General features: G+C 51.0%; 1 protein-coding gene across 1 annotated transcript; it reads right to left on the bottom strand.

The window, feature by feature from the left end:
- Positions 1 to 373: 373 nt before the first annotated feature.
- LOC132348026 (protein DGCR6) lies at positions 374 to 7907 on the bottom strand. Its single transcript, XM_059895170.1, has 5 exons — positions 7724 to 7907; positions 7476 to 7636; positions 2406 to 2506; positions 1398 to 1538; positions 374 to 865 (listed from the first exon to the last, which is right to left on the bottom strand). The coding sequence occupies exons 1-5, from the start codon at positions 7831 to 7833 to the stop codon at positions 782 to 784; spliced, it is 597 nt and encodes a 198-aa protein (XP_059751153.1). The 5' UTR covers positions 7834 to 7907; the 3' UTR covers positions 374 to 781.
- Between the last annotated feature and the right edge of the window lie 8093 nt (positions 7908 to 16000).

A 16000-nucleotide genomic window follows, 5' to 3' on the forward strand; every position in this document is an offset into this window, starting at 1 on the left:
TATTGCAGACCCGGCCATGCAGGGCACTGGATACCCTCACCTCCAACCCCACAGCTGGGGCTCAGACCAATGCAGACAGCACACTCCCCAGAGTGGGCTTGGTGCTTCCCCATCCTCAGTCTCTTCCTCTCTCAGACCCTTCCTGCTGCTCTGTGCCCTTCACCCCAGTGGCCCCAGTGACCCACACCAGGTTCTGGCTGCTCTGACAGCCCCACAGAGCGACTGGATGTGGCCCTAGTGCCCTGGGACTTGCCCCAGGGAGGGGCCTCTGTGACATGGGGGTAGGGGCATTTTCTACTGATTCCTCTGTAGGCCACAGAGCCCCCAGGCGAGGGCCCTAGCTAGGCCCTGGTCACGACAGGCACCACAGAGCTGTCATGCAAGCCACATGCAGGCCATGCTGAGGCATCTTTATTTCTCGGGGTCACATACAGCTCATGAGCCTTTCCCACTCGGGGGCTGCACCTGCCAAGGGAGGGGCTGAGAGCAGAACACATCAGAAGCCTGGGGCAGACAGTCGGAAGGCTGAGCCCACTCTTCCCTTTACCTTCCCACCCTAGCTTTGGACAAAAAAGCCCAGGTGAAGGTGGGTAGCAGACGCAGCCCAGGTCCACCTAGCTTCTCCTCACGGGGTGCCCCTCCTGCAAGCAGCTGGGAAGGTGGTGGCCAGACTTCAGGAAGATGAGCGCCACTCAGCTTTCTGCTGCCTTTGGTGACTGTGGGACAGGGCTGTCTTCCCAGCCAAGATGGGCAGCGGGTCACTGGCAGGAACCCTGCCTGGTCATAGTGCCGCCTTCCCCACCTGGCAGCCCCTCTGCTGCAGCTTCCGGATGAGTTCCAATAGGTTCATCTGTAGCGTCAGCTCCTGGGATGCAGAGGGGCCACTGTGAGGTCCCCTTTAGCCCTGGCAAAGGCCCCAGGAAGCAGCCTCCTTTACCCAAGGACCCGGGGCAGATATCAGGACCTAGAGAGCACCAGGCTTGAGCCCATGGGGCTGACTTCCAGTGAAGCCTGGCTACCTCCTGCCAGAAAGAGGCAGGAGCTGGGACTCCGCCTGTGGCAGGGCCTGCAGTTGCCCTGGCTCGGCACAAATGGAGGTGTGTGCAGGGATGTAGGGGAACTGCACACGAGGCCCTGTAGGGCATAGCGAACCCAGGGAAGGTGGGCAATGCCCTGCAGCCACATGGCTTACCCTCCTGTGGCGGAGGCAGTGTGACCGGCCTCCATGCTGAGCACAGCGCAGAAACCCTTCCTGGAGCCTCCCTAACTCACCACGTACCCTGTCCCCACACACCCTGGGCCTGGGCTCCCCAGCGCCCAGCTAAAACCCCATATGGAATCTGGCCTTGGGGACCAGCATCCCCTGGGCTGTGCCGGGGCAGGCCTATGCCACTGACCTGCGGGTTGGTGGTCACATAGAAGCCGGCAACCCCTGCCTTCTCCAGTGTGCTCTGCTGGTCCGCCACCTTCCGGTCCAGCTCCAGGACAATCTTCTGGTCCATCGCCCGCTGCTCCTCACGGATCCGGTGCTCCACCGCCTGCCACGGTAAAGGCAGCTCAGGGGCTCAGCCTCCTGCCCATCAGTGCCTCACACACACACTCCTGGCCTGTCACCTCCTCTGGCCCCTCTCCACCTCCCAGTGGATCCAGCTCCCAGACTACGGATGGAGCCCGTACTGCACCCAGGTCTGTCCCTCCTTGGCCACACAGAACCCTGCAGAGGGGCTCAGATGCCCTGCCCCAAATGCCCTTACTCCAGCACCTCCTGTCAGGTGTCCTCCCTTTGCTGTGCCAGGCCTCGCCCAGCCTTGACAGCTCGGGACCACCATGAGCAGGCCAGATGCTGGCTCCACCTCTGCTGACTGTGAAGCTGGCCACCATCTCTGGGCCTTTGCGTATGTTTCCTCCCCACTGGAGCTGCGGCCAACCCCAGCTCAGCACCTCCTCCCTGCATGCCCTGGCTTGGGGCTGCCTCAGGACGCTGCACACACCTCCACATGGACCCCACCACTGGTGGCTTCTTGGTTATGGGTGGGCCTCTGCGTTGTTCCCAGGCAACATGGGAGCAGGACTTGCTGGCTCCATCATCCCACCACTGCCCTCATCCCCAAGGCCACGGGGCACAATGGCCCCCACTCACACCTGCCCTGTACAGGCCCAGCCCATTAGGAGCTGCTGTCTTGAGGAGCAGGTGGAGGGGAGTGGGGGGATCACACACTCTCCACCCACTCCAAGCACACCCCAAACCCCCAACAGTGAAGAGCCACATGTGGGCACATCGAGCCTTCACGGCCCACCCCGGGCTGAGGCCCAGGCTGGCCAGCAGCTTCCAAGCCACCCGGAGCCCCTCCTCTACGGCCCTCTCAGCAGAGCCCAGGTGGTGCCCACCCTGCTCACACCCCTACCTCTAGCTCGCGCTGCTGGGCCGCCTGGAGCACAGGCAGGTTGTGGGGCCGGCAGGCCTGCTGGGCTTCCTGGTGTTTCTGCCGCAGCGCCTGCCTGAGCACTGGACGGGGACAAGACCAGAGGGGCATCAGCAGGTGGCAGAGGGGTAAGAAGGAGGGGGCCTGCTCCAGCTGTCCCACCACCACAGGGAAGCAGGGCAGAGGCGTGGACGTGAGGGAGGCCTGCACCGGGAGCTGGGTGGAGCTCTGGACACCCAGCCCCCAGCCCACTCAGGCGGGCCCTCACCCAGGGTACAGCCCTTCTCCAGCAGCAGGGCTCCAGGGCACTAGAGGAGGGTGAGGCCAAGCGTGTGGTACGGGGGTAGACATCTTTGGTGGACTTTATGGACAAGGCCACTATATCATTTCCCTTAAAGACAGCGATTGGTGCAGAACAGACTGGTCAGACGACCTGGGGAGATACTGGGCTGGAGTTCCCAGCTTAAATACTTACTGATGACCTTATTAATGTCACTAGCTATATTTCTGCCTATTTTACAAGATTATTGTTTCTTTCATGACCAAATGTGTGGCTGAGCCTCCAACAAAAATAATGATGACTAGAAGACCTGAAACAACTGACCAAATATATAGTTCTGTAAGATCAGTGATTGTAATAGTGTAGCTCTAGATGTGGGAAGAAGCAACAGGGCAATAACAGACTAGTAGAACAGGCGGCCCGGAGGCCTTGGGCTACTGTTAGTTAACAGGGCCTAGTCTGGTAACAGCACATTGAGTGGCCTATCAAGGAAATCCTCACCTGACCTGGGAATGAGCATTCCTAACACCGTGGGACAAATTGGTCATGAAATGCCTTCCAAACCTTGGTCGAAATTAAGACTGAAAGAGAAGGGACTGTAACATACAGAATGTTGCCCATCACCCAGTTCTACAAGAATCAAGTCATTAACCACTGCAGTCGCTGACCTACCTGAAAGGAATTCAGGGTGAAGACAGGGATGAGGCACTTTGTGCTCTGGGAAAACTGGCAGAACTGGCCCTCAGACACTTGGATATTTTCAGGAGAAAATTTTATGAATACAGTTTCTTGCATCTTCCCATACTTAAAACGCACTAAAACCATTAACTAAGCTATCTGTTCCTCATGAATAGCAGTAACCTTTCTACCAAGCTGCGTGCTTGGTTACATGTACCCCTTCACCAAAATCACATATATACTGGCCTCCCCCCCTCACCTCTTTGGAACAGTCCTCAGAGCTTTCGGAAAGACTGTCTCCAGGTTAGAATCCTCAGGTTCGATCGACTAAAATTTTCCATTTCTTTCTTAGATTGACTATTGATTAATCTTTCAATAAATGGCATGAGCCGGCAGAGGCCATGTGCCAGGAAGTCTGTGTTGCTCCAAGAGGGGCCACCACGACCACCAAGCAAAGCTTCCACAGTCCCCACTAATTGTACAGGACTGGACAGAAGAGAAAGGTAGCATGGGATGGAAAGAAACCAATCACAAAACAGAACACTCAACACTATGCAGCCAAAATCCTAGACTAGTAAGTGTCAAGTGACCAGATCTCCCCTGTGAGGAGGGGTCCCAGCTATAAGACACAAGCCCACCACTCTGTCCTCGGCAGAGACCTCACGTTACAGCCCTTCTTTGGAGGGCCCCTGAGGTTCCCCAATCTCCTGTTTCTTCGCAGTGCGTGCACATCTTGACTATGGCATTTATCACACTAAGTGAGTCTGAAGCTGAGGGCCACCCTCAAGACATTTCCATAAACACAGAGATGAGAAAGACTCCCCAGTTAACGTTTACAATGTGTGGAGGCAGGATGCAAGGAAACAGATAAATGCAGGGAAATGTCATCTTCACCCCATTTATCAACGTTGCTACAAACTTCCAGATTCCACGGGGTGAGCAACCAGAGGCAAAAAGAGAGCTGTGCCCACTGCCCGGGCTGGGGCCTGGCCTTTGCAATGACCAAGGAAAGCAATGGCAGCCAACCACCACCTGCTAAGTCAGAGAAAGGAAAAGCAGAAAGTCACAGGCACTTTCCCACTGCTGACAGCACAAAACCTTCCAAAGGACAAGAAGCGAAGTGTCTGAAGAGTTATCAAAACTCCCCACTAAAAGGAACCAGGGCTCCATGGAGACACGGCTTGTTCCCTTGCTGCCCCCTCCCCCTTTGAAAAAACTATTCTGAGTGCTTGATTTGCTCCCTGAGCTACTAAGCTCTGGAGATAAACAAAAATCACCAAAACGAGAGCAAATACTACTTACTGACAATCTGCATTTGGCACAGACCCAGTCAAAGGCAGGAGGAGTGGGAAAGCTTTACAGTGGCAAAGGGGAAAGGTCCATCCTGATGGAAGGTTGTTGGTGTGGGGAAGCTGGAGGCAGGCTGTCAGAAGAGGGGTTGAGGCTGGGAAAGAACAAGAAAAGATGAGCCTGAACACCTTCCTGTACCAGAAAGCAAGAAGTGCTCCAACAATAATGGGGACACATAAAAAGGACACAGGAGCCAGCCCACTGTTCTTCCACTGGCCAAATGTGGCATGATTTGAGCATTAAAAGGCATCAACTATGTACTTTGGATTTGTGAGTTGCATCTCATTCCTCAATAACAATGTGTACAGGGACTTCCCTGGTGGCGCAGTGGTTAAGAATCTGCCTGCCAATGCAGGGGACACAGGTTCGATCCCTGGTCTGGGAAGATCCCACATGCCGCGGAGCAACGAAGCTCGTGCGCCACAACTACTGAGCCTGTGTTCTAGAGCCCATGAGCCACAACTACTTAGCCCTGTGCCACAACTACTGAAGCTCGCGCGCCTAGAACCCATGCTCTACAACGAGAAGCCACCACAATGAGAAGCACAGGCACCGCAACGAAGAGCAGCCCCAGCTCACCGCAGCTAGAGAAAGCCCGTGCGCAGCAACGAAGACCCAACGCAGCCAAAAATAAATAAATAAAATATAATTATAAAAAAAACAATGTGTACAAAGACAACCACCCAAACATTTAGGGAAGAAGTAGTACCAATTATACACAAATTCTTCTGGAAAACCAAAGAGAACACTTACCAACTCATCCTGTGAAGCGAGCATCACCCTGATACTCAAACCAGACAAAAATGTTACAAGAGAACTACAGACCAATGTCCATCACTAGCATAGAAGTAAAAATTCTTAAGATTTTAGCAAATCAAACCAACACAGACAAAAAGAATAGTTCATCATGACTGAGTAAGGTTTATCCCAGGAATGCAGTTTATCCCAGGAATTTTAAAAATCAATGTATTTCACCGTAGTAACCAAAAATCCACTTGATCATCTCAATAGACGCAGAAAAAAGATGTGACAAATCCCAACATCCATTCCTGATAGAAACACACTAATCCTGGGGCAGATGTCTATCATCTGCCCCCACAGGAAAGGGACCTCACATCACTAGGAGGAATTTTTGCCACAAACGCTTAACGTGTGTATCGTCATGCTGTCCAGTTTACAGGAAACACAGAAAGTGGAGAAAGAGGTAAAATGTCAACACGAGGAAGCAATCCAACAGATCCACAGTGGGGACGTTCTAAGGCAGAATACCCTGGACTCTTCAAAAAGTCAGCGCCACGATAAATGTTGGGAACTGTTTCAGAAGCAGAGACCAAAATAACCAATGGCAATGCATGACCACACACTGGATCCTTATAAAGGGACAGACAATTTGAGACAAGTTTCGGTATGTGACCGTGGACTCAATGTCAGAACACACCCTGGAATGATTCATTTCTATCCATTGTGGTTACAGAGGAGAGCGTTCTTGTTCTAGATCGCTGGTTCTCAGTACTGGACCAAGGCTGACCCCCAAGGATGTCTGGAGACATTTCTGGCTGTCACTACTGGGGGAAGGTGCCACTATCATCTAGTAGTTAGAAGCCAAGAATGCTTTTAAACATTCAGCAAATAACCATTAAAACCTGTCCAAGGACTTCCCTGGTGGCGCAGTGGTTAAGAATCCACCTGCCAAAGCAGGGGACATGGGTTCAAGATCCCACATGCCGCGGAGCAACTAAGCCCGTGCGCCACAACTACTGAGCCTGTGCTCTAGAGCCTGCGAGCCACAAGTACTGAGCCCGCGTGCCACAACTACTGAAGCCCATGCGCCTAGAGCCCGCGCTCCACAAAAGAAGCCACCACAATGAGAAGCCCGCGCACTGCAATGAAGAACCAATGCAGCCAAAAATAAAGAAGAAAAAAAAAAAACCTGTCCAGCCTCAAATGCCAACAGTGCTGCTGTTGAAAACCCTCGTCTAGAGGAATGCTGAGGACCCCTGGTGAAGCCCTGTGGTGTTGCACATACTTACGGACACAAAGAACTTTGTCAAAACTTCAGTTATTGAGTGTAGCTGGAGAACGTTAAGTATTCATTATATTATACTTCCAACTTTTCTAAATACTTAACCTTTTTTAAATAAAAAGTTTGGGAAAAATAAAATAAGAAAGGTGGGAAATCTGAGGGGGCGGGAAGAGCTGCCCAGCATACCTCGCAGGAAGGGGCTCCGGAGGCCCCTCCCATTCCCAGTAGGGATGCCTGGGCGGGGCCAAGGCTCCCAAGGCTTTGACCAAACGCGTGGCTCAAGTGGAAAAGTTTTCGGGTCCTGGAGGGTGCCTCAGGGCTAAGAGCAAGGGAACTTGATGCGCGGCGGAGAGGGAACTGACACTAAAGGGCGCTGCAGAGCTGTCAACACTGCGGGGGGACAACAGCCAACACCAGACCTGCCGGTGGGCTGACCAAGCACAGAGGCCTCGGGCCATCCTGCCTGGAAGGGGAGTGAGGGCACGCGGGAGCGCGAGCAGGGAGTTTCTGGATGTCCTGCGAAAAGATGACCGTGCAACTGACAAAGTAAAACCGACTTGACCCATTTGTCATCAAAGGCCCCGCGCCCTCGATCCGGTCAATTTCAAGGGCTTCTTTCGAACGGTACCCGGGGAAGGCCTCCGCCCGCAGAGACCGGAACTGCCGGGGCTAGGCCGAGCTCCCGCGCGGGGAGCTGGGCCATCCCGTCGCCCCCACGCACCTCGGTGCTCGTTCTGCAGCCGCAGGCGCTGGTTGTACAGGCTCTTCTCGGTGAGGTGCTGGATGTCCAGCAGCCCCTGCACGATCTCGAACACGGTGCCGTCGAGGAGCGCCAGGGCCAGGTCGCTGAGCGTGGTGTAGGACAGGCGCTGCTGGAAGGAGCTGCGGGAGGAGGGCGGGGTGAGCGGGGCGGGGCCGAGCCGCCTGCCCGCGCGCCCCGCCCACCCCGCGCGCCCCGCGGCCGCGCACCTGGGCAACTCCTTGACCAGGCCCTGCAGCGCCGACAGCAACTGGTAGTGCCGCTCCTGCTGCCGGGCTCCGTCCACCGCCTCCTCCAAGGCGCCGGAGTACCGCTCCATGGCGCCCACACCCCGCCAGCCGCCGCCGAAGCGACGCGCGCCTCCTACGTCAGTCCAGAGCGTGGCGCGCCCCGCCCCCTTTCACGACAGTTCTGAGCACGGCGCGGCCCGCCTTTGCGTCATCCAGAAGGAGGCTGTCTCGGCCCCAGCGAGCAGCGTCCCGCGTTGTCCCCGCCCCTTACCCTGCCTCCGCGCCCACGCGACCTCCGAGACGTTACTCCACAGCCTCAAAATCGCGAGATTTCTGAGAATTCTCCCCCGCCCGCGCGGTGGGCGTGGACCGAGGCCCCGCCCCTGCCCCGCCCTGCATTGTAGACTGTGCTATGGGCACCCTGTGCTTTTTTTTCCTTCAATTGGCTATTTTTCTGGAATCAAATTACAGTAGTGATTAATAGATTTTATTTTTTATATCTGGAGAAAAGGATTTGTTAGTTTTATAATTTTTCTTAAGAACAAGCATATGTATTTAGTAGTTCCATTGCATTAGAACAGTTTTAACTCACAGTGACTTGTGAAATCCATCTTCTCCAGGCCTGTGTGTTGAGAGCTTCCTGTCTTATCAAGTCATGGGTGGAGAAGAAGAGGCTGTCCTGTTAAGTGGCAGGATGTTTACAAGTGACACTGCTTCTTCTAAAACATTGGTTCTTTTCAGACTTTTCAGTTTTACACAAAGACTAGAGTAAAATGGTAACAGTAAACCCGACAACTAAAATTTGGCACTTGCCATCTACCTCTACAAGGATTAAATCCCAAGCCTGTTGCCAAAATCTTGGCTCGCTGTGCACCGATGCCAAATAAAAATATGGAGACAGAGGTTTGGAAGATAGGAAGTAGCGAGGCTTAATTTTCTTTGCCAGGCAAAGGGAAGACAGTAGGCTAGTGCCTCAAGAACTGTGCCCCACCCCGCCAACCTTCCTGGGGAATTACAGGGATTCTTATGGGGAGTTCGAAGTCCGAAGTGAGAGACAAGGATCAAAATGGTGAAGGTCGTGCATTCTTCTTCTTGCATTATTTCAAAACAGTCACCGCTGGAGTCAAGCAACCCGGTAATTGTGTCCGGCAGCCCGGTAATTGGGTCTGTTAGTCTCTGGGTTATCGGTCTGCGACCTCCTTTCTGAAATGCAAACAACTACAAGGGGTGATTTGCTACAAGAGGTTACAGGGGGAGCAAATACCAGGTGCAGAATGTAAATTACAAAGGATTGGGGGTGACAGGTTAGCTTTGTGAAGGGCAATTCTAACTACAGACACTACAGATCAGTAACAGTTAAAATAAAACTAGGATTAACTCTCTCAGGCCACGTTATGTTTCTTCTCTAGCCTGTTCACTGCTCCCTTTATTTTCCTTGTTCTTAGGAGAGGGAAAACTTCATTTTTATTTTTGCTGCAACAATCCTTACCCTAAAAAAACCTCATGATTTCTTTTTTTTTAAATAAATTTATTTATTTATTTTTTATTTTTGGCTGTGTTGGGTCTCCGTTGCTGCACGTGGGCTTTCTCTAGTTGTGGCGAGCAGGGGCTACTCTTGGTTGCGGTGTGCGGGCTTCTCATTGTGGCGGCTTTTCTTGTTGCGGAGCGTGGGCTCTAGGTGCACAGGCTTCAGTAGTTGTGGCGCACGGGCTTAGTTGCTCCGCAGCATGTGGGACCTTCCCAGACCAGAGCTCGAACCCGTGTCCCCTGCATTGACAGGCGGATTCTTAACCACTGCACCACCAGGGAAGTCCCCAAAACTTGTGATTTCTTAAGGACAAATATTTTCTGACTCCCTCCAGAGTCAATAACAATTATTGCCAGGCAACTTTTAACAACCTTGTGTCTTTTTGTCTTCATAAGCCCCTGACCCTTTCTCTTCCCTAGCACACTCTTTAAGGGTTACCTGAATCTGTGTCTCCTGCCACCTAAAAATTGTCACTCGCCATCTGACTCTGCCAGGATGAGGTCACCAGCCACTGCAGTCTCAAAACACACCCTGAAAGGAGTTCAGGGTAGAGATCAGGAATGAGGCACTCTGCTCTGGGAAAACTGGCAGAACAGGTCTTCAGACAGGAGATTTTATGAGCCCAATTTCTTGCATTTTCTCATATGGAAAGAAGCACTAGCATCGGGACTTCCCTGGTGGTCCAGTGGTTAATAATCCGCCTTCCAATGCAAGGGACACGGGTTCGATTCCCTGGTCGGGGAGCTAAGATCCCACATGCTACGGGGCAACAAAGCCCACGCACCGCAATTACTGAGCCCCCACTCTGCAACTATAGAAGCCCGTGTGCTGCAACCAAGAGCCCACACACTGCAAATGAAAGATCCCACGTGCTGCAACTAAGACCCCACGCAGCCTAATTAATTAATTAAAAAAAAAGAAAAGCACTAAAGTCATTAACTGAGACATCTGCTCCTCGTGACTAGCAGCAACCGCCTCATGACCAGCTGCAATCTTCTGCCAACATGTGTGCTTGATTGTACGTATCTCCCTTCACCAAAATCACATATATACTGACCCCCCCACCCCCACCCCCGGCCCAACCTCTTCAGAGCAGTTCCTCAGGGCTATCTCAGAGGCTGTCTCCCGGGCTGTAGTCCTCATTTTGCCCCCAAATAAAACATAACTCACAACTTTCACGTTGTGCTTTTTTTTTTTTTTTCCAGTGGACACTCCCAAACGCAATTCTTAAGATCCCAAATAAACCCTTTTCCTGTTTGCAGTCTCCTGCATTTTTTTTTTTTTTGGTTGTCACACTTAGCATTATACATGTAAGATCCATCCATGTCTTTGCATAGATTGATGGTTCATTTCTTTCCATTGCTAAATAGTATTTAATTGCATGTGTATGGGAGGAAAAATAATTTTCCCTCTATACTTCTGTGTTCTTAGTTGAGATCACTCCTATAAGATACATTAACAAAAGAAAAACAATCAGAAACTTAATAATGTACATACATCCTGTGAATTTGGGAGGTACCCAGGAAAACTAAGTAAGTCCCTGAAATGGCCCAAGCCATCTCCTCAAATGCCATCCTCAGCTAAAAACAAAAGAAAGGTGTTAGGGGAGGGGGGAACCAGGTTAAAGGAGGTTATCAGGCAAAGCACAGTAAAAAAAAGGGTATGGTTGTTATGCAGATTTAAGTCCCGGCCTTCTCCACTGAAAAGAGTTTCTTGAGATAGTCACCCTTCTATTCCTGGTACTGCGAGGGAGACACCTTTATAAATGTAGATTTCCATTATAAATGTAAATTTCCCTCCCCAAAAGGGTAACTTCTACTCGAATTTCAGAGATTCTCCTGTGTCTGTTTTTTTAAATTAATTGGTTCAAAATAATCCTTATGCCAAAGAGGCATATATGGGGGTGTCCTATTCCGCTCCCCTTAACATGGATGTGCAAGTTTTTGTTTGAACCCCTGTTTTCAATACTTTGGTGTCTATAACTAGGAGTTACATTGTTGCACCATATCATACTGTACATTTACCTTTTTGAGGAAATATCAAAATATTATACACATAGGCTGCACCATTTTACATTTCCACAAGCAATGGTTAAAATTTCCATTTGCTCTACCTTGTTGCCAATATTCATTATTTTTTATTTTTCTTGACAATAACAATTCTAGTGTGTTTGAAGGGGTATTGAATCGTGGTACTCATTTGCATTTCCATCATGACTACTGATGTTTGACATGTTTTCATGTCCTTGCTGACCATTTGTATATCTTGTCTGGAGAAGAGTCAGGTCAAGTCCTTTGTGCATTGTAAAAATTGAGTTCTTTATGTTTTTGTTGTTAAGTTTCTTTTTTAAAAATTAATTAATTAATTAATTTTTTTGGGCTGTGTTGGGTCTTCGTTGCTGCACGTGAGCTCTCTCTAGTTGCGGTAAGCGGGGGCTACTCTTCGTTGCAGTGTGCGGGCTTCTCATTGTGGTGGCTTCTGTTGTTGTGGAACACAGGCTCTAGGCGCGAGGGCTTCAGTAGTTGTGGCACGTGGGCTTAGTTGCTCTGCAGCATGTGGGATCTTCCCGGACCAGGGTTCGAACCCGTGTCCCCTGCATTGGCAGGCGGATTCTTAACCACTGTCCCACGAGGGAAGTCCCTGGTAAGTTTCTTGATATATTCTAAAAATAGACTTTTATTAGATATAAAATGTGCAAACATTTCCTTCCATTCTGTGGGCTGTCTTTTCACTTTCTGGATAGCATTTTTGATGATAAAGTTTTTAACTTTGAGGAAAGCCTATGTATTTTTTTCTTTCATTGCTTGTACTTTCGTGTCAGATCTAAGAAACTATTACTAAATGTAAGGTGATAAAGATTTATTCCCTTGGTTTATTTGAGAGATTATAGAGACATCCCTCGGTATCCACTTTGCTAGGGTTTAGGTCTGTGGTCAGAGTCAGTGTCAGGGCTTAGGGGTCAGGGTTAGGGTTAGGATTATGGTCAGGGTTGGAGAGTCAGGATAGAGGGTGATGGTTAAAGGGTCAGGGTCAGAGATTAGAGTTTAGGTGTCAGGATCGAGGGTCTAGAGTCCAAGGTTAGGGTTGTTAGGTTTAGGGTTATAGGTTAGGGGTTAGGGTTATAGGCTGTGGTGTTAGGGTTAGATTTAGGTTTAAGCATAACCCACCCTCATCCCCCTTCTCCTTCTCTGAGGCTTCCAGGATGGACATTATTCTCCCAGGGTCACACATTAGTCAGGTAGGTGAGCTGTATCATTGTGTTTCTGCCCCCGAGTCTGGGCTCTGAGAGAATGAATGTCTGTAATTGTCTCTGTTTTGAATCCAACTCAACCTCAGTCAAGGGTTGTGGAGGGCATCAGAAATCAAGCAGTTTCTGTCAGCCTTCCCTCCTGCCTGGAAAGGATGGTGCTGGCCCCACTCTGCCTGGGCAGTCCTAGGTTCCAGCACAGCTCTGACGCGAGGGCACTCAGAAGACATGTGTGGATTTATTCAGGACTGGGTGCAGTGACTGGCTGGCCCTCAGGTGCTGCCTTTTTGAGGGCTGCTGAGGCCCTCCTGGGACTTGATGAATCCTTTGTCCCATCTGAGCGGGCATCAGTAGAAAATCAAGTCTCAGACAGGATAGCCCTTGACCTCTGAGCATCCAGGCAGGCATCTGTGGTTCTCCAGCTCAGGCCAGCCTGGGCCCTGTCAAGCTCTTGTTGCCAATTACTGAGCTGACCATGCAGCTGTGCAATTGAACAGCTCCCAGGCAGTGTAGACATCCCCCTGGATGTTTCAATTCCCTACATCCATGTGATTGAGAGAAGTGTCTCTTCCCTCACAGCCTCGTAGCCGGCCAAGAGAGGTAATAACCCTCCAAACATAGAGTGCGGCCCTGGCCACAACATCCAAACAGCAGACTATTACCCTAAAATTCTTTGGCTTTCCAGTTGTGATAAACTTTGACACTCATACTCCTTAAGACTCAAAGATATGGGGGACACTGGGCCTCCCTGTGGGCAGTTTCTCACTGAGGCCACATGGTCTCAGTGAGCCATGTGAGTTTAGGGCTCAGCCCCTGTGTCCTCCAGAAAGCTTGCCAACTGTGGATTGTGTGGCATGGAATAACCCTTGAAGCTCCCACTGCTTCACTGAGCAAGAGTTTACTTACCACCCAGTATTTGGTCTCTGCTCTTTGTAAAGGAGAGAGAAGAGACTGGAAAATGAGCAATTTTGTTCTTCAGGAATGGGTGATTAATGTGGCCAGGGGGCAGGTGTGACTCCTGGGCTCCCACCACCAGGGACGTGAATGAAGTCCGTGTGCCTTTTGAGGCACACGGGCCATCAGGGCCAGTCTCTGATGTGAGGACCCGATGCCCAAAGCAAGAGCCTGGAGTTTACCACCAAAAGCAAAGTTGCTATTTTAGCAAGTGGAAGAGCTTCTTGCCATCAAGGGAGGACAGCAAGAGCCGTGGATGGGTGGCTGCAGCCCCTGACCCTAACTGAACCCCTTCCTTCTTTGGGCTTCAGATTCCACAGCTGTGCAGTGATCTGTCAGTGATACAGAAGCAGCTGCTTTCCCTGACTGGGTATCTGTTCTCATGGCCCAGTCCAGCAGCTCAGCTTTCCTTGGGGGAACTGCTTGTTACCTGCTTCCAATCCAAACATTTCCAGAGGGCAGACCCCACATTCCACCCACATTGAAGATGGGCTTCTGATCCACGTCTAGCCAATCCTATGTTCTATCTTCTTGGTGCTCTGATGGGTTCAAGAATGAGAATGTGACCCAAACCAAAGGCATTTTAGACCATGGCTTTTCATGGGAAGGAGAGACCCTTTCTGGTAAAATGGTCATTGAGTGGTATCAGCCTGGAGTTGCTCCAGGAGGCCCTGGATGCAGTGAGAGAGACTGTTCCTGTGAATGGGGTCACCCCAAAGCAGGACAAAGGATTGGAGAGAGACCAGATCACACCGCAAGAGAGTGTTTTCTACAGAATTGTCACAATTAATGAACAAATATCGATACCTTATTATTAACTGAAGTCCATATTTCATTTGGGTTTCCTTCATTCTAACTTTTTCTCTTCCAGGATGCCATCCAGGGTATCACGTGACATTTAGTCATCATGTCTGTTTAGGCCCTTCTGGGCTTTCACAGTTTCTCAGACTCTCCTTGTTTCTGTGACACTGACATTGGTGAGGAGGTCTGGTCAGGTATTTTGTAGACTGTCCTGTGCTGGGATTTACTTGGTGTTTTTCTCATGATTAGGCTTGAGTTATGGGTTTTGAGTAAGCAGATCACAGAGGTAAAGTGATTTCTCATCACTTTATATCAAGGGAACGGGCTCTCAAGGCAACTTATCACTGTTAATATTAACTTTGGTCACCTGCCTGAGGTAGTGCTTGTCAGATTTCCCCACAATGAAGTTAATTTTTTTCCCATTTCCATACTGTGTGTCTTCTTTAGGAGGAAGTCACATTAGGAACCAGCACCTATGGAGGCAGGAGTTAGCGCCACCTCCACACTCCATGGATGGCTGAGTGTCTACATCAATTATTTGGAATTCTTCTACATAGGAGATTTCTATTCAACCCCATTCATAAAAAACCCTATGCAGTTACTTATTTTTACCAACATGGACACCTATGGATAGTTTTGTTTTGTTTTGTTTTGTTTTAAACTTTGTGTTATTATCCAGCAATACAGATTTGGTTGCTAAGTTCATTCCCACTTTGGCTATTGAGAGCTCTTTACATTGGCTCCTGTTTTCCTTTGACATCATTTCATCCTGTGGATTTGTTTTCTTGGTACTTCCTTACTTTCTGATACAAGATTCAAGATTGTCCTGGCTCATATATTTACTGTCTCAGTCCTAGTGTCAGCCATTTCTTCAAAGAGCTCTTCCTTTTACTAGAAAATGGTATTAAAAAGTTACATACAGAATTCCGGGCGGCGGAGACGGAGGTGGGCTTGGCGGGTCCGCGCGGCCTCGGGGCTGGAGCCGGGATCCCCGCCCGCCCCAGCGGCCGCCGACCGCCAAGCCCTGCGCCCCGCGCCTCCGTCCAGGGTCGCGGTAGCCGGAGGTGCGCCCGGGTCCGCGGGACAGGCAGGTGCAGAGGTCCCTTGTGTTGGCGGGGGTGGGTGCGGCAAGGTTCCGGCGCCTCCGCGGAGCATCGCGGGTCCGGGGCTGGGGCGCCGCGGCTTGCTATGCTCTCCGCACTTTCCCGGCTCTGAAGCCTCGAGAACACAGCTAGGCAGCAGTAGTTTAATGGAGAGTTTGCCTGCTGGGAACTAGGGGCCTGCTGGGGTCTCAGTTCTTGGCTGGCCCCGGAACACGAGGTTGCCAGGCGTGTGGCGGCAGCAGGTAGGAGTGAGCCGCTGGTGCAGTGATGAACAGGAAAGGAAGGACACTGGCGGTTGGCCTGTGAACCTAGGCAAGAATGACCAGCCAACACAGTCCAGACCAAGGTCCGTGGGCCCAGCTCGGTCCTGTGCGGCTGGTCAGTGGAATAGACCTGCAGGTGTGGCTTTTGTCACTCTAGGACTGGCTTCAGGACAGATCCTGCTGATGCGCCCAGGGCACCGCCCTCAGTTCTCCAGGAGAGGGCGCCTGAGTGGAGCCAGGGGGGTGTGCCCGACTCAGCACGGCCACGCACGGCCACGCACGTCCAGTCTGCCGGCAAGGGCAGTGGGGAGCCAGGGGAAGTCATGGCTTTGGGAATGTCCTCTGATGAAAAAGAACCTG

The sequence above is a fragment of the Balaenoptera ricei genome, chromosome 14 (assembly GCF_028023285.1).
Source record: "Balaenoptera ricei isolate mBalRic1 chromosome 14, mBalRic1.hap2, whole genome shotgun sequence".
NCBI lineage: Eukaryota > Metazoa > Chordata > Mammalia > Artiodactyla > Balaenopteridae > Balaenoptera > Balaenoptera ricei.

What these genes read in the sequence shown, in the direction of transcription:
- LOC132348026 (XM_059895170.1), bottom strand. Translation starts at nt 7,833, where the DNA reads ATGGAGCGGTACTCCGGCGCCTTGGAGGAGGCGGTGGACGGAGCCCGG. An exon ending in CCCAGCAGCGCGAGCTAGAG is followed by an intron (nt 1,539 to 2,405) that starts GTAGGGGTGTGA and finishes TTACCGTGGCAG; the next exon opens with GCGGTGGAGCACCGGATCCG. An exon ending in ATGTGACCACCAACCCGCAG is followed by an intron (nt 866 to 1,397) that starts GTCAGTGGCATA and finishes TCTGCATCCCAG; the next exon opens with GAGCTGACGCTACAGATGAA.